The sequence below is a fragment of the Adiantum capillus-veneris genome, chromosome 7, assembly GCF_014529385.1.
Source record: "Adiantum capillus-veneris isolate H3 chromosome 7, ASM1452938v2, whole genome shotgun sequence".
In the NCBI taxonomy this organism is placed as follows: domain Eukaryota; kingdom Viridiplantae; phylum Streptophyta; class Polypodiopsida; order Polypodiales; family Pteridaceae; genus Adiantum; species Adiantum capillus-veneris.
This window is the reverse complement of record NC_140937.1, coordinates 150,713,441-150,732,320: the sequence shown is the minus strand read 5'-3', so window position 1 is coordinate 150,732,320 and position 18,880 is coordinate 150,713,441. Positions and strand designations below refer to the sequence as shown.

The 18,880-nt window shown below is 44.7% G+C and overlaps 1 protein-coding gene across 7 annotated transcripts in view; it reads left to right on the top strand.

Moving 5' to 3' along the window:
- The first annotated feature begins 634 nt into the window (after positions 1-634).
- Positions 635-18,880, top strand: part of LOC147454806 (uncharacterized) — a 185,805-nt gene continuing 167,559 nt past the window's right edge. For all 7 annotated transcript variants that reach the window (XR_015188699.1, XR_015188700.1, XM_086516645.1 and 4 more), the window contains exon 1: positions 635-851. Coding sequence is in view for 5 of the 7 variants with exons in the window: in XM_086516645.1 (XP_086372771.1) it covers positions 815-851 (37 nt within the window). In the remaining 2 variants the exon portion in view is untranslated. The remainder of the gene's footprint in view (positions 852-18,880) is intronic.

Sequence of the window (18,880 nt, the reverse complement as noted above, 5' to 3'; positions counted from 1 at the left end):
TCAATTGGTTCTACTCGTCCACTCATGTTCCACAACAAAAGCCTTGGCGACAATAAGCACAAACAACTAATCAAGTAATTGAACACATATGGCAAAGAGTAGCGCGTTGGTCTCACTACTCAAACACTTGTAAAGAAAGCCATGAAATTGGACCATTTTACAGATAGCTATAAAGGTAATCAACCATCATATATGTTTAATAAATACACATGCACTTCTTTTTTTGAATTTGCCAATGCACTTTGTACTTGTTTACTGCATATTTCATGTTATGTTCTATAACAACACCCACTAAGCAAGACTAGTTTAGACATTATTGCGCCTCCAAAGAGAGGTGTCTAAGGTGCACTTCACATGAGCACTGGGTTTGCAACATGCTGCCAACTTTTTCAGTTCCCATTAATGGTTTCCAAAAAAAAAAGGGCAATATGTTTCCAACAAGTTGTAATTGGGCTCTACGTCAAGGGGTTGGAGCAGAGAGGAAACCACACTTGAGGAAAAAAATTTAAAAAAGTGAGCCCTTTTGAATTTAGGAAAAACCAAACCTTTTTGACGTTCTCTCTCCTCTCTCACTTACCTTTTCCTTTAAAAAAGAACACTCTCTCTTCTCTCTCATGTGTGTGCTATATTTCCCATGGAAACTTGGCAACCTCACTCTCACGTGAACTGGCTCCAAGTTACGCCCTCTCTCTCTCTCTCTCTCTCTCTCTCCTTTTGAAGCTTTCGCGCCCCTGGGTATTACAATCAGTCGGCTGAGGTCTCGATGGCTACTACTGGCTAGGGCCAAGGCTACAGGAAGCGTCAGTCCTTCGTGATGCACAAGCCTAAACTCAAGTGGCAAAGATTGCCAGGTGCCGTCCCTCCTCCACATCTGTGAGAGAGAGAGAGAGAGAGAGAGAGAGAGAGAGCTGCCTAAACTATTGTCAAGTTTCCAAAGGCCAACATGGCCCACGACGACAATTCACAACGAAACGTGTCAGACAATGACCACGTCTCCAAGAGTCCAAGAGTATCCCTAAAAAAAATCTTTCTTGGCTAACGCGGCTTCAAGCTCCTTTTTTCATATAAGCTTGACTTGTTGCCCTGCTGATGAACGTCATATCACCTGAATCAGTCCATGCCATTGGGACAAAAGCTGAACTTGTGTAATGAGACCAGTCATCATTGACCGTTGTGACCTGGTAATACTCAATTGGCAACCTTGCGAGTCACGGATCACACCCATCTGATCTCTATACAATGTTCAATTAGTGGTTCAGACTGGCGTATCGGCTGGTTTGTCCCTCTCCGCTCGTTAGAGAGGTGTATGGTATATGCCATGAAATTTCGATGGCCAATTGTGGTGAGCTGCCAACATAGAATATGGCGTGCAAGCTTAAAAGAAGGCTCTATTGTTTAAAATAGGCACCAAGGGAATGGTATCACAGGTTTGATGCTCCCATGAAGTCTCAATGGTATAGATCGAGAGAAGTTCCTTATTGCATCTACAAAATGAAAGCTTTGCATGGTAGTCTTCTTGAGCTCGCTCCTAATGTGGCCTTGCTTCGCACACTTCAATGAGATGGTTGCAGCCACCATAAATTTGACACAAATATAGATGTGACTCACATTCAGCACATGTGTGGGAGAAGCTGGTCGTCTTGAGATCTACCTAGTCGAATTTGTAGTTCTTGTGGCATCATTGTCAAAGTTATGCTTATTATCAAATAAAGTTTTTCACAGAGATGAAAATATGTACAATATTTTTTTGTAAAAAGGGGCACAACTTGATGATTTGTAGCCACAACTATAAAAAATGGAACTATCACGAAAATCTTGTTCTATGCATCAGGGCTACTCGCTGGCCTTGTATGTGTTCCTATTCTTTGCTGAGGCCATGTCGCTTTACTTGAGAGGCGAGACTCCCCAGTTTTTCTGTCTTGTTGTGTCCTTTGTAGGGCACTTTGATTTATCGTACTAGGAGTAGGCAGTTGATACCCTTTTACTCATTGCTTGGACAATCAACGGGCAGCTCGAACTCTTGTCTAGGGGAGCTCTTATCAATTGGGAGGCGTGTCACTGAAGGATCATGTAACAAGCTTGGACACTCTAAGCGAGAAATCAATAGCAACATGCGAACAAAAACTTCAAAAATCTCTGAGCTCTAATAATCTCTGAGCCGATTTGATGAGTGCGCAAAGCAGATGCTTCAGTTTGCCATGCAAAATTTTTGACCTGGCACCCGATGGATGAATTGCATACTCATTGGCAGAAAGCCATTGAGACACCAATCAAGCCGGCAATCAAGAAACCTCCTACTCCGAGGATGTTCATTGAAGAAGAACTCAATGATGTTATCTAGACCCGAATCAATCAGCTTCTAGACACGAAGAAGCCATCGAGGAAGCAATTGAAGAAGCGCAACAAGGGGACTGACTACCCCGGTTACTTGGGCCGTCAATCTTCTTTTGCAACCGCACCAAAGCAGAAGAAGCATGTGCGTTTCAAAGGACTACCCAGTTCTTCTTCCTCTTCTTCCGACTTGAGCGAGGAGGACAGCAAGGGTAAGAAGCGAAGCAAGAATCAAAGTTTTGGAAAGAACAAGAAAAAGGCAAAGAAGATCAGATTTCGACCGGTTTCTGACAGTTCTATGGAGGAGTCATCCTTTGACAGTTCGGACTCCGACAATCACATGTTATATGCAAAGAAGAAGCACTTTTATAGTGCCAACCGGTATGATTTCCTTAAAGATAAGAACAAAAAGAAAAAGGAATCTAAAGAGGGTGGACAATCATTGAAATTTGAATCCTTTACCGGATTCCGAGATGCTCCGAAGGCTTTTGCTTTCATTCAACAGTTTGATATAGCCTTCTCTGGAGGGCACTACTCTAAGCACTCCAAGATCAGAAGGGCAACATCGTTATTAAAGTGCACAAGACCAAGACAAATGGATGGCGTCTAAAGCCTTATCACATCAGGATAAGGTCAGCCCAAGATTAAAGAAAGTAGGCTAGGGACATAAATACCCCTAGCCTGGTTTGGGGGGGCTATGATCCGAGCCTATCACAAATTTTTGTTTACTATATTTTGTTGGTTTTCCTTGCTTCTAAAGGTTTACAATAAAAGAAAGAGTGAGAACAACCTCTTGGAAAAATTCAAAAAATGATTTGATGGGAATTTTTCCTTGACTAGTTCACCGGAGGTGAAAGGGAGAACCTAGTGGTAAAGGGAAGGGAAAATATGTAAATGTGAAAAGAAAAGATATGATGTGGTTGTGGAGCCATGCACCCATGATTCAAGGGTCATGAGTGGCTCATATCATCATGGCTTTGGAGCCATATGATGATTCAAACAGATGGGACCCAGGTGGAAGACTTGGTAAAGGAAGGAAACAGACACATGATTTTGCTGGATTTTAAAAAAATACTTCCACTCCGATCCAAGAAAAGTTGTCTTCATCAAAGTTGTAGCTGATGAGCTGGAGATTCTGACCATATTTTTTTAATAATTTTTGCATCTACGGTCTAGGAGATATGGCCAAAATGACGGACGCCAATTTTTTCAACTGTGGTGGAGACCACCCCCTCTACCTTTACACACACCCTTCCTTTTCCACATTGAGTCCTTCTCTAAAAATAAGCCATTAGTCTTCTCACCCTCCCCTCCTTCCTCCTCTCCCTCAAGCTCAAAAAACCATCATAAATTCCTCTTCTAATCACCTCTCAAATCATGCTTAATCTTGTTGTAATTCATAAGTTCTTATTCAACCCCTTTCTATTATTACTAGATATGTATTGATTTTATGTAGATTCTTTACATTTTAAAATAAGGAAGCTCTTGGACTCAAGCTATGGAGGAAGGAGTGAAGACAACACAAGTGATGATGGAGCCAATTAGTTACAAATTGGTCAACAAATCACTTGGAAGGAGCTTCTTCATTGGTTGAATGTCCCTAATCAAGCTTCATTTGTACAAATTGCACTTGGATCTTAATCTCACTTCTAATCACTCTCTTTCCTATATAAAGAGGCCCCCCCCCCCCCCCCCTTTGTAATTTCAAGTCTCCCTCAGCCCCATTGAGTCTTTGTATCACTCATCATGAGCCGATAAAGCTCATTCATTCACTTCATTCTTGCACATTCTAGAGTGCAAATTGTTTTATGCTAGTAATCTCCCCTCCTCTTACTTATGTTAATTAAGAGAGATCTTTTATGTGTGTGTGAGAGTGCTTGATGTGATTTTGGCTAATTCTTGAGTTGTTGTTTAGTAATCTACATGCTATTTGTGTTGGGAGTGCTTGAAGTTATCCATTCCTTGTACACACACTAAGGTTAATGCTTCATTCATAGTGATAGCTCTCTCTCTCTCTCTCTCTCTCTCTCTCTCTCTCTCTTTGTGTAGCGGTCCTAGTCCACGCTTCCAAGACTAGGTGGTGTCCTCATCTCATTTCCCTTGTGGCGCAATGGAGTTTGTTTTGGTGTAGAGGCCGCCATTCCAAATTTCCTTCGTCAATGGCATGCCTGAGACAATTGTCTCTGACAGAGATCCCCGATTCACAAGTTTGTTTTGGAAGGCTATTTGGGAGAAGATTGGCATGCGGTTTCAGTTCTCGCCATCTTTCCACCCGCAGATAGATGGGCAATCGAAGATTGCAAATTCAGTCGTACTGGATTTATTGAAGTCTTACATCTCGGATCAGAAGACTCAATGGGAAAAGTATTTTCCCTTGGTGGAATTTGCCTACAATAACACGATTCAATCTTTGACGGGGAAGGCGCCATTTGAGATTATTGAAGGTGCTACGCAGGTTCCACCCTTCCTAAGCACGAAAGATAAGATTTTTGAAGCCGACCAATACACACGGGACTTGGACACTACTTTTGCCAAGGTCCGAGAGGCTTTGCAGAAATCTCAGGAAAGACACAAAATGGCAGCAGATTGAAATCGTCGCGATTTGAATTTGAAGGAGAACAATTGGGTGCTCTTACGTTTTGAGAAGGCATGCCTGAGAAAGAAAAAGGAAAAGGAGCGGCTTTTTCCAAAGCTTAGCATGAGATACTATGCACCTTTCCAGATTTCCGAAAAGAGATGTCTCCTTTAGACTGAAGCTGCTTGATACTTGGAGGATTCACAATGCTTTTCATATGAGTCTCCTGAAGCCTTTTAAAGGCGATGTGCCTGATGATGGGGAGCCTGATGAGCAACCCGAAGTGGAGTAAAACGAGGAGATACTCGTTCCAGAACAGGTATTGGCACATAAAGATAGAAAGATAAAGGGTAAAGTGATAAGGCGATTCTTGGTTAAATTCAAGAACTATCCCGCATTGGATGCGAAGTGGATGGAGGAGGAGGACTTGGCAGATACTCCTCAAATTGTGAACCTTTACCTTGAAGCAGTTGGTTTAGCAAAGTCTATTCCAAATCGAACCCGGAACTCACCTTGGGCGGAATTTGGTGGAGCGGGTATGCACAAGAGGGGACTCGCTCTACTCCTTTGTCAACAGATTGCCACGATTTTTGATACTAAAGTCACTGATGTCTCTTTTGAGACTCAGGGATATTGTGAGTTGACAGTGTTCTGCTGTAATGACTATAAGAATTGGAATTCCCGATAATATGATACTGATTTGTGCTTGACTTGTTTAAGTGCACGAACTGACAGACGAAATGACTGTAGCATTTCGGCTTGATAAATCTCTATAGACATGATTGCAATAAGGATTAGTCAATCGGGCATGTGAGAGGTCTTGATTGGATCTAGATGCGATTGCTAAATACGTTGCCGATTAATCATGATCTGAGACTCGAATGATTGTTGAATGTGATTTGTCATGTAATGTCCAGTGATGTCAAGTGATGTCCTGTGATGTGACTGTCGATTGGTACATGTGCTAGATGTGTGTTCCTAGTGCTGTGGTACTAACAGTCGGTGTCTGCTAAGACAGTTTATAGCCTCTATCTATTTTGCAGGCGTAATCGAGGGCGATTACAATGCTTTCAAGAGGGGGGTATGTCGCAAACTGGTGACGTGCCATTGGCCCCGGACAAGGGTGGCAACAGATACACACACGCACCTTGGCCAACTCTCGGAAAACCCGTAGACATGCTAACGTGGCCCTGTACGGCAGAACCCGGAATTTGCGACGTGAATTGCGGCAGCACTGTTGACGTGGTTGAGCGTACGGAACTCCGCTTTTTGCACTGAGTATTGTACGGAAAGAGCAGCTGAAATCCTATGCAATTTGGCTAAGTAGCTTTTGGGAGTCTTGCTTTACTTTGAAGAAACTTTTAAAAGGCAGCTTTTGGCATCCCTTGTAATCAATAAATAGATGGGTTGCGCTCTCACAACTCAGAGCATCTGGATGTAGAGTCTGAGAGTGAGAACCCTCCCACTCCCTTGTACTTTGAACTCAGATTAATACAAAAAGAAATACTGAACGGGGCGTCAATCTTTGGGGCCAATATCTCTAGGCACGGACCTCCGGCGGGCCGTGTCGAATCAATTGTGAACTGCGAATTGTTTTGAAGTGAATCTCTGCTGTGTCGCGGTTGAATCTTGACTTGGAGTGTCCAAGTTTGTTACACTGGCAAGGCCAATACTGGTCCCGTAGTCAACTTTTCCTTGAGAGTCTGAAAGGCTGCAATCTTTGTCAAGCCCCAAGTAAAAAGGAACCCCCTTCTGAGTCAATAAATGCAAAGGAGAAGCTATCTCTGCAAATTTTCGAATGAATTGCCGATAATATGGGCACAAGCCCAGAAAGCTTCAAACCAATTTGAACATTCTTCAAATCAGCCCAATCACGAATAGTCTCAATTTTGGCTTGGTCCATCTTTATTCCTTCTACCGAGACGATGTGTCTCAAGGAATGTATCTTAGGCAAGGCAAACTTGCTCTTTTTTGCATTTATAACCAATTTATGCTTCTGCAGTGCGTGGAAAACCTACAATGGGTGGTGTCTGGACTCTGTGTTCTGCTTCATTCTTGGAGAAGACAATGGTGTCGTGAAAGGAAGTGCCCACAAACGATTGGTACTCTTTGGAAATCCTATCCATCATACGGTTGAATGTCACTGGAGCATTTATAAGGCCAAATGGCATCACCAGGTATTCGTATAAAGCAAAAGTCGTCCTGAAAGTTGTCTTGTAGACGTCTCCAAGAGCAATTTGGATATGATGATATCCACTCTTCAGATCAATTCTGTTTGAAACAAGAGGATCCGTGAAGTCTGTCGAGAATATCATCGATTCTTGGGATAGGGAATCTGTTCTTGATAGTGATTTTATTGAGAGCTCTATGCACATTCTCCAAGATCCATCTTTCTTCAACACCAGTAACATCGGCGATCAGAACGGTGAAGTACTAGGTTGGATGAGACCTTCTCAAGAAGTTATTTTACCTCGGTCATTAATTTCTTCATTTTGGGCTCTGCTAACTCTGTAAGGTGGCCGGTTCAGTGGTGTACTACTGGAAATCAAAGGAGGCAACTCGCTTGGTAAGCCCTCAAAGAAACAGTCAACCTGAGCTTGTAGAAATCTTCTCGTTCTTTTTCGAGGTCTGACATATGACCTTTAATCATCATTCAGTTCTTTCAAAAAAATCGGGTAAACAAAAAAAAATGGATTTTATCAAGTGGGACGGACTAGCCTTTTAGTTTTCCATCAAGTATGCCCTTCTCATTCTTCAAGATGGCTTTCCCTGCCCTATAATCGACCACGACACTATTCTTGGGGAACCAAGGGATTCCTCGGAGGACGTCACACCCTTCCAAAGGCATGACATAAAAGTCCTCGTGTCCTAAATACCCCTGACAATGCAAATGTAGTTTGCCAATGAGAGGTGTAATGGAAACATACCTTCTGGGTGCCGCTAGAATAGCCTCGGCTTGTGGCCGCATTTCCTTGGGCGTAATTCCAAATCGAGCCGCCAATTCGGTCGAAGTTTGCCTTGGTTCTCCATCAAAGAAGATAAGGGCTTCCTGGTCTCGCACTTTGCCCCATGTTCTGCAAAGTTCGATACTTTCGTTCATCTGATCAAGGTCGGCGGTTCCCACAAAATCTGCTACCAGTCTTACTTTCGTCTTTCCTTTTGTTCCGTGCTCGGCTACTGCTCTGTAACTCTCTCTGGCTTATCTTCTTGTGATCCTCTGATTCATCTTCTTTTCAAGAGTTCTGTCAAGCTCTTTCTACGAGTACAGGTTTCGCTTTTCTGCACTTGTTTGTCCTTTCAACTTTCCTCTTGACTTGAGAGGAGAATCAACGGCCACATGCCATCTCGAGTAAATCTCATCAATCGGGTAATTCTTCAGATGCTTTGCAAATCTCGGGTCTCTGGAGTACTTGATCAATCTTTTCATACACGTGTCAATCTGCAGTTGATGCTTGTACTCCGCTTTGGCAAACTTTTTTACCTAAAATTTGTCCCAAGTCTTCATTCTTTTCTTTAGTTCTCGCGTCGGATTTCAACTTTTCTTTGCTTCCCTCCCCAAGAGGTGTTATCTTTGTAAAATTCTTCGCGAAAACCCATGTGTAATCTGGGGTTCTTTGTGGCTTATGCCCTATAAGGCAAAGCGATGAAGACGGGATCGCGCTCGATGCGCGATGAAGTAAGGGTGGGAGTAGCTAACAAGTCCGGGAACGGGGCATGAAGATTCTTTCAGAAAAACTGTGTGTGATGCAAAAAGGATCAGATCCTCCGTAGAAGAAGAATCTTTCGGAGCTCTGATACCATTGTAACAGGCTTGGACACTCCAAGCGAGAAATCAATAGCAACACGCGAACAGAAACTTCAAAATTCTTTGAGCTTAGAGAGAGAGAGAGAGAGAGAGAGAGAGAGAGAGAGAGAGAGAGAGAGAGAGAGAGAGAGAGAGAGAGAGAGAGAGAGAGAGAGAGAGAGAGAGAGAGAGAGAGAGAGCCGACACGGCTCGATGTAGTTTTGTGCCTAGAGGTATTGGCCCCAAAGTCTGGCGCCCCTTTTGGTATTTCTTTATCATTAATCATTGCCAAGTACAACCCCCGAGGAACCTCTGCTCTGAGACTCTGCGTCCAGATGCTCTGCAGAGTGACGCTCCAAGGGCTCTTATAAAGAGTACAAGGTGGTCCGAGACAGAAGAGCAGTGAGGCGGTATAGAGATCCATCATGCTCACCGCGTGCAAGAATAGTACCTGTCGTAGAATAAAAAATGGTCACCGTGCCACTCTTAAAGTGTATGTCAGCTCCTTGAGAGTCTAAACTCGACACAGAGAGGAGGTTGAAGGCCATGTACGGAACGTAGAGCGCCTCCACTGAACTTAACTTCGGGTCTGAGGTAGAACAGAATAGGGTAATGTGGCGTGTGCCAGACATTGGAATCTCATGGTTGTCACCCATAGTGACTGTCTACCCATTAGTCTCCTTGAGAGAGCTAAACCAAGTCTGTTGGGGAGTCATGTGAGTGGTAGATCCACTGTCGGCAACCTAAGTACGTGATTGCGATGTAGCAAGAGCGTGGTCCGTCGTCGCGATAAGAGCGGTCCCCATCGTCTCATGAGAGGCTACAACTGCAATCAAGGCTGCCTGTTTCTCCTTGTTGGCCTCTTCTCGCTTCTTCTTTCTGCATTCTGATTCTTTGTGCCCTTTCTTGTGGCAGTGGTAACATTCGATGTCCTTGTTGTTCTTCTTCTTCTTACCTTTACCTTTCTTGTTACCTCCTTGAGCGATCAAAGCTCCTTCTGCACCAACAGCACCTCCCGCTCTGAATGTCTAGTGCCCCTCGATCTGTCTGAGGGAAGGGAGAATCTCGTCCGAGGTGGGAAAAGAGGTACGTCCAAATTTGAGCAAACTCTGAAAGTAGGGATCAAGCGTGAGGGAAGCGTGAATAGTAAGAGGCTAGCCATGCGTACCGAGGTGATGTCGCCCTTGGCAGAGATAAGGTTGTCCCAGAGTTCCTGCATGCGGCGGGTCAACCCATCAAGTAAGTTGAAATCCTTGAACTGGATGTTGTACAACTCCCGTTCAAGTGTGATCTGTCTGGCAAACGAGGTCTCCTCAAACGGGTCGAGAATCCGTCTCCACAATGGATGTGCATGCTTCTCTTTGGAAACTTCCTTCGTGATGCGGTCCGAGAGGTTCATCATAAGAAAGGTGAAGACTCGTATGTCCCGATCCACCCACTCGTCGATCTGGTCCTGAGTGGCGGTGGGAAGGGTAGATTTCGTAGCTGAATGGGTGAAATCATTCAACCATTCCCAGAGTCGATGGTAGGCGCGGACTCGTGTCCTCCACACAACATAGTTGTGTAAATCCAACTTCTTTTCCTCAGCAAACTGGGTGAGGGCATAATTGTTGGATGTTGCGTTGGCAGATGACGAGGTAGTCGCAGAAGTGGAAGTGGCCGTAGTTGTAGAAGACATGGTAGTCCACTTCTGGTATTGTTGTTGTTGTCCCTTCTGCTTCGGAGTTGACATGACGCGTGCTCAAAAGAGTGGTCCCAGAGTTAGGTGGATGAGAGCTCAAGTTGCCGACGAAGGTACCGTCTGCAATGCTGTAGCAGTCCAAGATAACCGCTTAGACAACCACCGGATGGTGTCCTGACGAGCAAGGGAGGGATCGACCGCACAAAGGGCAAAAATCAGCTTGCTGTCTGCCCAAAAAATGCTGCAAAGGGGGCTGAAAATGCTGCTGTAATAGAGAATTCAGCATGCCTATACGCCACCGATCGGTACGGGAGCGTTGCCATGGTTGTAGTGAAGGGGTTCTTGCACTTCTCAGCCGTCGAGGGGCTGAAAACAGAGAAAAAACAGCAAGTAATAAGTGCCAGAAAAGTGCTGATCAAGTGTAGATACCTAACAATGGCGTAGATTTGCAAATTCCTGATAGTAGAAGAGACTCCAGGCAAGTCAAGGCCGCTCCCTCGGGTGTACAAGGGCAGAGTTTTGCAGAAAATGCAGCAAATTACCAAAAACGCAAATCGACCAAAAACCGCCAATCTGCCTGTGAAAACGCAAGGCTGATCTGGGGCAGATCTGGTGCGATTTGTGGCTGAATGAGGGAGCATTGCCTGGAGAGGATGCAAATCAAGGCCATAAGATGCAAAAACTCTAGGTTTCCAAAAAACGCTAGCAAGATGCAGAAAACGCTAGGCAAAGTGTGCACTTTTCCGGGACGAAGAGGTGCAAAAATGCCAGCGCTAGGCCTCAAGGGAGTGATCGATGAAGTTCCGCCATGTTGGTGGCTGATACCATGTGAGAGTGAGTAGCGGAGAGGGTGAGAGCCACGCACCGGAAATGCTGGAGGGAGAGAGAGAGAAAACACTAGAAACACAAGTGCTCTGCAAATGATACTCTCAATACACAATGAATGACTACAAGACCCCAAGCATTCCTTTTATAGAATGTTGGGTTGAGGCAGGGCAAAAAAGTGTAACTGGTGCAAAAAACATAAAAGCCCTGGCTAAAAATGTGTGTGCACCTAGCCAGGCTCAAAAATGACCGGCCGGACACGTGCTAAAGTGTCCGCCCATGCAACATACATGATGTGTGATGGGTGGCCAGCCCGAGACAATCACTAGCCGTACAAAATGGCGAAGCAAAGGTGGTGTAACTCTAATACCATGTATAACGATTCTTTTCTGGAAGGGATTGTTTGAGAACATGGGCACTATGCTAAAGTTCTCATCTTCGTTTCATACACAAACTCATGGATAGTTAGAAGAGGCAAATTCTATTGTCCTAGATCTTCTCAAATGTTATGTGTCAGAGCACAAGGCAATACACATCTCCCATTGGTTGATATATGCTTACAATAACACTTTGCATACATCAATAGGTAAGGCACCATTCGAGAGAGTGGAAGGAGGGAAGAAAGTCCCACCCATTGTGCGAATTAAGGACAAGATGTTTGAGGCAGACAAATATGTGCAAGATATAGATGAAACATACAGGAAGATAAAGCTTGCTCTTGAGAAGACTCCGGCTAAGCTAAAGAAAGCTATTGATCGTACCATCGTGAACTTGTTTTTTTCCTTGGTGATTGGATACTTTTACGCTTTGAAAAGGCCAAGTTAAGGAAAAGGAAAGGCAAGGAACATTTGTTTCCAAAGCTCAGTAGGCGATATTATGATCCTTTTCAAATTTCGGAAAAGATCAACGATGTAGCTTACAGGTTTAAGCTACTAGAAGGCTAGAAAATACATAATGCGTTTCAGGGTCAACCTTTTAAGGCCCTTCACTGGTGATGTGCCAAAGAATTTTCTTGATGAGAAACAACCCGAAGTGAAAGAATTCGATGAGATTCTTGTTCTTGAACAAATATTGGCACATTAGGAAAGGAAGGTTAGAGGAAAGGTTGCAAGATGCTATTTGGTGAAGTTCAAGAACTATCCATCTTTGGATGCTAAATGGATGGAAGAGTCTGAATAGGTTGGTTCTGTCACAAAGTGATGACGTGGCGGACAGTAGAAACCCTAATTTATGCCAGAAACCCTAATTTCCGGAAATCGCGGAGGCTAAATTAAAAAAAAAAGTTATATTTTTTATTTTTTATTTTTTTATAATGATGATGAGCGACGCGAATCTTGCTTTTTGGAGATTACGCCATGAGAAAGAGAGAGAACTTGGTTTTTTTTTAAAAAAAAGACTCTTTGAGAGAGAGAGAGAGAGCAGTTGCTTTTGATTTGAAGCTTTTGGGGCTCTGCTTTTGGGCATCCCTTGTAACCTTTAAATTAGTGGTGAGGGCCTCACTTCTCAGAGCATCTGGACGCAGAGTCTGAGAGTGAATCCCGATCCACTCTCTTGTACTTTGAGCTGATTAATATAAAAAGAAATACTGATAGGGGCGCCAGTCTTTGGGGCCAATATCTCTAGGCACGGAACTCCGCCGGGCCAGTGCAAATCTATTGTGATCTGTGAATCGTTTTGAAGTGGTTATTTGGTGCTGTCGCGGTTGATTCTTGACTTGGAGTGTCCAAATCTATTATAGTGGTATTAGAGCACAACCGATTTCTCTTCTACGGGAAATCCGATCCCCGATTTTTTTTTTTCCGCGGCACCTATGGCTTCAGGCAATGATCAGTCAACTCCCTCTGCATCTGGAGATGCGGGCTGGGATCACAACGAAGATTCAGACAGAGAGTATGGCCCGCTTCGGCCTACTCAGGCGGAGCAAAGAGAGAAGGAGCGTCGTCAATTGATTGGCGATGCAACAAAGATGATGCTCAATTTTGCCAAGGTTCGTGAGACTTTGTAAGAGTCTCAAGAACGACAGAAAAAGGCAGCGGATCGCCATCGTCGCGACTTGAAATTGAAGGAGGATGATTGGGCGCTCTTACGTTTTAAGAAGGCACACCTACGAAAGAAAAAGGGAAAGGAGAGGCTTTTTCCAAAGCTTAGTATGCGATACTACGGACCTTTCCAGATCACTGACAAGGTAAATGATGTCTCCTTCCGATTGAAATTGCCAGATACTTGGAGGATTCACAATGCATTGCATGTGAGTCTCTTGAAACCTGTTAAGGGTGATGTGCCTGATGATGGGGAGCCTGATGAGCAACCCGAAGTGGAAGAAAAGGAGGAGATCCTTGTTCCTGAACAGATTTTGGCACATAACGATACGAAGAAAGGTAAAGTCCGAAGGCGGTTCTTGGTTAAGTTCAAGAACTTTCCTGCATTTGATGTGAAGTGGATGGAGGAGGAGGACCTAGCAGATACTCCTCGGATTGTGAAACTTTACCTCGATGTTTTGGTTTAGCATAGTCTACTCCAAACGGAACCCAGAATTCAGCTTGGCCGGAGATCTGGTGCAGTGGGATGCACAAGAGGGGAGTCACTCCGCTCCCTTGTCAACAGATGCCTCAATTTTGATACTAAAGTCACTGATGTCTCTTTGAGCTTCAGGGATACTGAGAGCTGACAGTATTTTACTGGATGACTTTATGAAATGGAATCCCTGATAATGATACTGATTTGTTCTTGACTTCTTGTGAGTGAAGGAACTGATAGCCAAAATGACTGCAGCATTTTGGTCTGATTGATCTCGAATAGACATGGTTGCAATAGGGGATAGTCAATCGGACATCGATGAGGTCCCGATTGGACCTAGATGTGATTGCTAGCTACATTGCCGATAAATCATGGTCTAAGATCCGAATGAATGTTGAATGTCATGTGATGTCTTGTGATGTCTGGTGATGTCTTGTGATGTCGTGTGATGTGACTGTCGATTTTGTACATATGCTAGATGTGTGTTCCTAGTACGTAGGTACTAACAGTCAGTGTCTGCTAAGACGGTTTATGGCTTTTGTCGGTTTTGCAGGCGTAATCGCGGTCGATTACAATGCTTTCAAGAGGGGGGTATGTCACAAAGTGATGACGTGGCGGACAACAGGAACCCTAAAATTCCTGCAAACCCTAATTTCTGTCAGAAACCCTAATTTTTGGAAATCGCGGAGGCGACGCGGATCTTGCTTTTTGGAGATTACGCCATGAGAAAGAGAAAGAACTTGCTAAAAAAAAAAAAAAAGACTCTCTAAGAGAGAGAGAGAGCAGTTGGTTTTGATTTGAAGCTTTTGGGGCTCTGCTTTTGGGCATCCCTTGTAACCTTTAAATTAGTGGTGAGGGCCTCACTTCTCAGAGCATGTGGATGCAGAGTCCGAGAGTAAATCCCGATCCACTCTCTTGTACTTTGAACTGATTAATATAAAAAGAAATACCGAAAGGGGCGCAATCTTTGGGGCCAATATCTCTAGGCACGGAACTCCGCCGGGCCAGTGCAAATCTATTGTGATCTGTGAATTGTTTTGAAGTAGTTATTTGGTGCTGTCGCGGTTGATTCTTGACTTGGAGTGTCCAAGTCTCTTACAGGTTCACCTTAACTATTGCAACTATATCTTGAAGCCTTTCAGATGGAACCCACAGTGACTTGATGCAGTTCTATGGAGCAAGATTAGTACACCAGAAGACTTCTATGCTTGATATATGTGTGGTAGCGAGGTTGGTGGGATTGTCTAATCTTCCAACGCTACATTTCCGGAAGCATGTATCTTTGATTCCCATCATACAATATATCTTAGATGCAGCAGAATGATTGTTGCCCTTTGCTCAAGATGAGTGCTCCGAACTGTGCTCAAGGGTTCCTTTTAGTAATTATGGAAGGGAGAGCCTTCTGTTCTTAATGAAAAGTGCTATGATCACGAACAAAGTGAATGGACATTGTGCGTGCAAGTGAATGAGACTGAGAGAGAGAGAGAGAAGAGAGATACGACACCAGAGACGTTGTAAAACCCTCCTCCGAAGGCCCCACTCTCGTCGGCGAGAGTGGTCTACTTTTGATTGCACAAAGTGGTACAATGCGTATGCAATGGACTGATGCAACTTGGACTATGCCGATGACGACGACGGTGATGACGACGACGACTTAGGGCTGAAATCTGGGATCTTCTAATCGCTGAAGTTCGGGGCTGTTTCAGTGGCTGAAAATGACTGTTTTGGCTGTGTTTTTTATGGGCTAAAATTGGGGGATCTTCTGCAACCACTTAGGCTAAATCTGCTGCGTTTCTATCTGCTGAAATCTGCGTTTTTGTTCCTGCTGAAAATCTGCGTTTTTGTTGCTATGTGCTGGGTTGAAAAACGCCAATGAGCTGCAGCGTTTTTGGCTGAAAAACGCTAGGGCTTGTGAGGGGTGTTGGGTTGCCGGTCCTAGGGAAAAACACCAATAATGGCTGATGCTAGCAAAAATGCTAGTGCTGATGCTTCTGGCGATGGGAGGAATCTGCAAACAACTGGGATGTTGATGATATTGACGATCATGCAAGACTGGAAAAAACGCCAAGAAAGGGGGAGTTGGTCTAGCGCTAGAAAACGCTGGGGGTTGCTGAGAGGGTACCACTGAGAAGTTGCTTGTTGAGCGGAAAACTCCTGCTGCCTCTTCTGCCAGAAAGTGCTAACTTGGGTTTGGTTATATATTAACTTAGCAAAATTGCCCTACCTACTTTTGTTGGAAAGTCACTTAAAAATAATAAGTGAAAAATACCAAAAATAGGAAAAATAGGCTAAATGCACTGGAAAATTCCCCTGACTGAATCTGATGGATTCTGAAGGGAATACTGATGATCATGCTGTGTGCAACCAGAGGAAATGCATCTATTCTAAGTGACTGGGCATGCACGGTCTACGAATAGACTCACAAAAGTGCCAGATCACTGCTAATCTAGACTTGATTGGACTGACTGAACCCTGTTATAATGTAGCTTGTCCACGGACACATAGGGTTGGGATGTGTCATGTGACATCCTCTCCTTTTCAAAGTTATGTACTAGTACCGAAGTGTATGGCGTCGAGGGAGATTGCCAATAGCATCCGGAATCCTGGAAGGGACTCTTTGCCGCCCCACTTTAATGTGTGGGTCGTGCGGTACTTGAGCTTCATAAAGGTCTGCAACGGTTGCTTCTTTGGGCCGCGCCGAAAGCGACACCAAGTCTTCTGTCTTCTTAGTTCTCGCAAAATAAGCATTAAATTGATGCAACCAAGAATGAATAACCGTAGCATCCATCTTACCGTCATACTTACTGAAAGTCAACTTCTCTGTGACTGGATGGTTGGAATCCGCGTCGTGGCTTGCACCACTCGAGGAACTCCCACGATCTTTGGGTGGTTCGATCTTCGAGGCTAGGACTTTGACAAGCAATTCTTGAGTGCGTAGCTCCCTTCGAGCTTCACGCTCTGCCTCCTAGGCCGCGGCTCATGCTGCTATTTCCTCCTTCCTTAGTTCTTTTCTTTCTTTTCTTGCGTCGTGCTCGCGTTCTAAAGCACGGCGCTTGTCTTCCTGTTGTGCGGCATGTTCGGCGTTTTTTTTGTCGCGCTTGCGGTCTTTGGCTTCTTGGTCTGCGGCAATTCTTGCAATTCTGTTGTCGTGCTCACGGTCCCTAGCTTCTTGTTGTTCTGCTTTGTTGGCGAGTTGTGCCAATGCAACTCGATTCGTTTCTTGTTGTTGTGCCATCATGTCCAACATCGACTTGACCATCATCTCCATAGGAGTGAGTGCAACTCGTGGCGTAGATGGCGAGGGGGGAGGGTCGAAAAAGTCTCCTGGTGGGAAAAAATCTTCGCCGCCTCTCTCATGCTCATCGCCTGTATGCGAAGTTTCCATTCCACTTCGGGTGACGACCATGCACTATGATCTTTGGTTCTGAAGTTCACGAGGAACTTGGGTTCTTGAGCGTCTTGGTTCTTGGGTTCTTGAGGTGTTCTTTCGCTTGCAAATCGCGTTGGAGAAGGATCTTCTCTTCACCCGAGTTCTACTCCTTTCTGCGGGCGCACCCCTAGGCGGCCTTGCGCTCACACCAAGGTTGCTTTTTCCCACCTCACGTCGATTGGCCGGCCGCTACGTGCACGGTCCGCTCTCAATGAGTGGAAAGAGACACAAGGGGAGGCTGGACAAGCCCTTCTTTCTTGGGATTCCTCTCACTCTTCAACAAAACACGATTAGGAATCGACACGCCGAAGCGAACTTGGGTTCGTGCGACCTCAACAAGCAAAAAAAATTCTTGTGGTTCTTTCCTTGAGTGATACAGAACACTACCAAAGCTTTGATACCAATGTTAGGTGCAGCGGAATGATTGTTGCGCTTTGCTCAAGATGAGTGCTCCGAACGTGCTCAAGGGTTCTTTTTAGTTCTTATGGAAGGGAGAGCCTTCCGTTCTTAATGGAAAGTGCTATGATCACGAACAAAGTGAATGGACACTGTGCGTGCAAGTGAATGAGACTGAGAGATAGAGAGAGAAGAGAGATACGACACCACAGACGACGTAAAACCCTCCTCCGAAGGCCCCACTCTCGTCGGCGAGAGTGGTCTACTTTTGATTGCACAAAGTGGTACAATGCGTATGCAATGGACTGATGCAACTTGGACTATGCCGACGACGATGACGACGACTTAGGGCTGAAATCTGGGATCTTCTAATCGCTGAATTTCGGGGCTGTTTCGGTGGCTGAAAATGACTGTTTTGGCTGCGTTTTTCATGGGCTAAAATTGCGGGATCTTCTGCAACCACTTAGGCTAAATCTGCTGCGTTTCTATCTGCTGAAATCTGCGTTTTTGTTCCTGCTGAAAATCTGGGTTTTTGTTGGTATGTGCTGGGCTGAAAAACGCCAATGAGCTGCAGCGTTTTTGGCTGAAAAACGCTAGGGCTTGTGAGGGGTGTCGGGTTACCGGTCCTAGGGAAAAACGCCAATAATGGCTGATGCTAGCAAAAACGCTAGTGCTGATGCTTCTGGCGATGGGAGGAATCTGCAAACAACTGGGATGTTGATGATGTTGACGATCATGCAAGACTCAGAAAAAACGCTTGGAAAGGGGGAGTTGGTCTAGCGCTAGAAAACGTTGGGGGCTGCTGAGGGGGTACTGCTGAGAAGTTGCCTGTTGAGCGGGAAGCTCCTGCTGCCTCTTCTGCCAAAAAGTGCTAACTTGGGTTTGCTTATATATTAACTTAGCAAAATTGCCCTACCTACTTTTGTTGGAAAGTCACTCAAAAATAATAGGTGAAAAATACCAAAAATAGGGAAAATAGGCTAAATGCACTGGAAAATTTCCTAGACTGAATTTGATGTATTCGGAAGTGAATACTGATGATCATGCTGTGTGCAACCAGAGGATATGCATCTATGCTAAGTGACTGGGCATGCACGGTCTACGAATAGACTCACAAAAGTGCCAGATCACTGCTAATCTAGACTTGACTGGACTGACTGAACCGTGTTATGCTGTAGCTTGTCCACGGACACATAGGGTTGGGATGTGTCACATGACATCCCCTCCTTTTCAAAGTGAGGTACTGGTACCGAATTGTATGGCGTCGAGGGAGATCGCCAATAGCACCTGGAATCCTGGAAAGGGACTCTTTGCCGGCCCACTTTGATGTTTGGGTCGTGC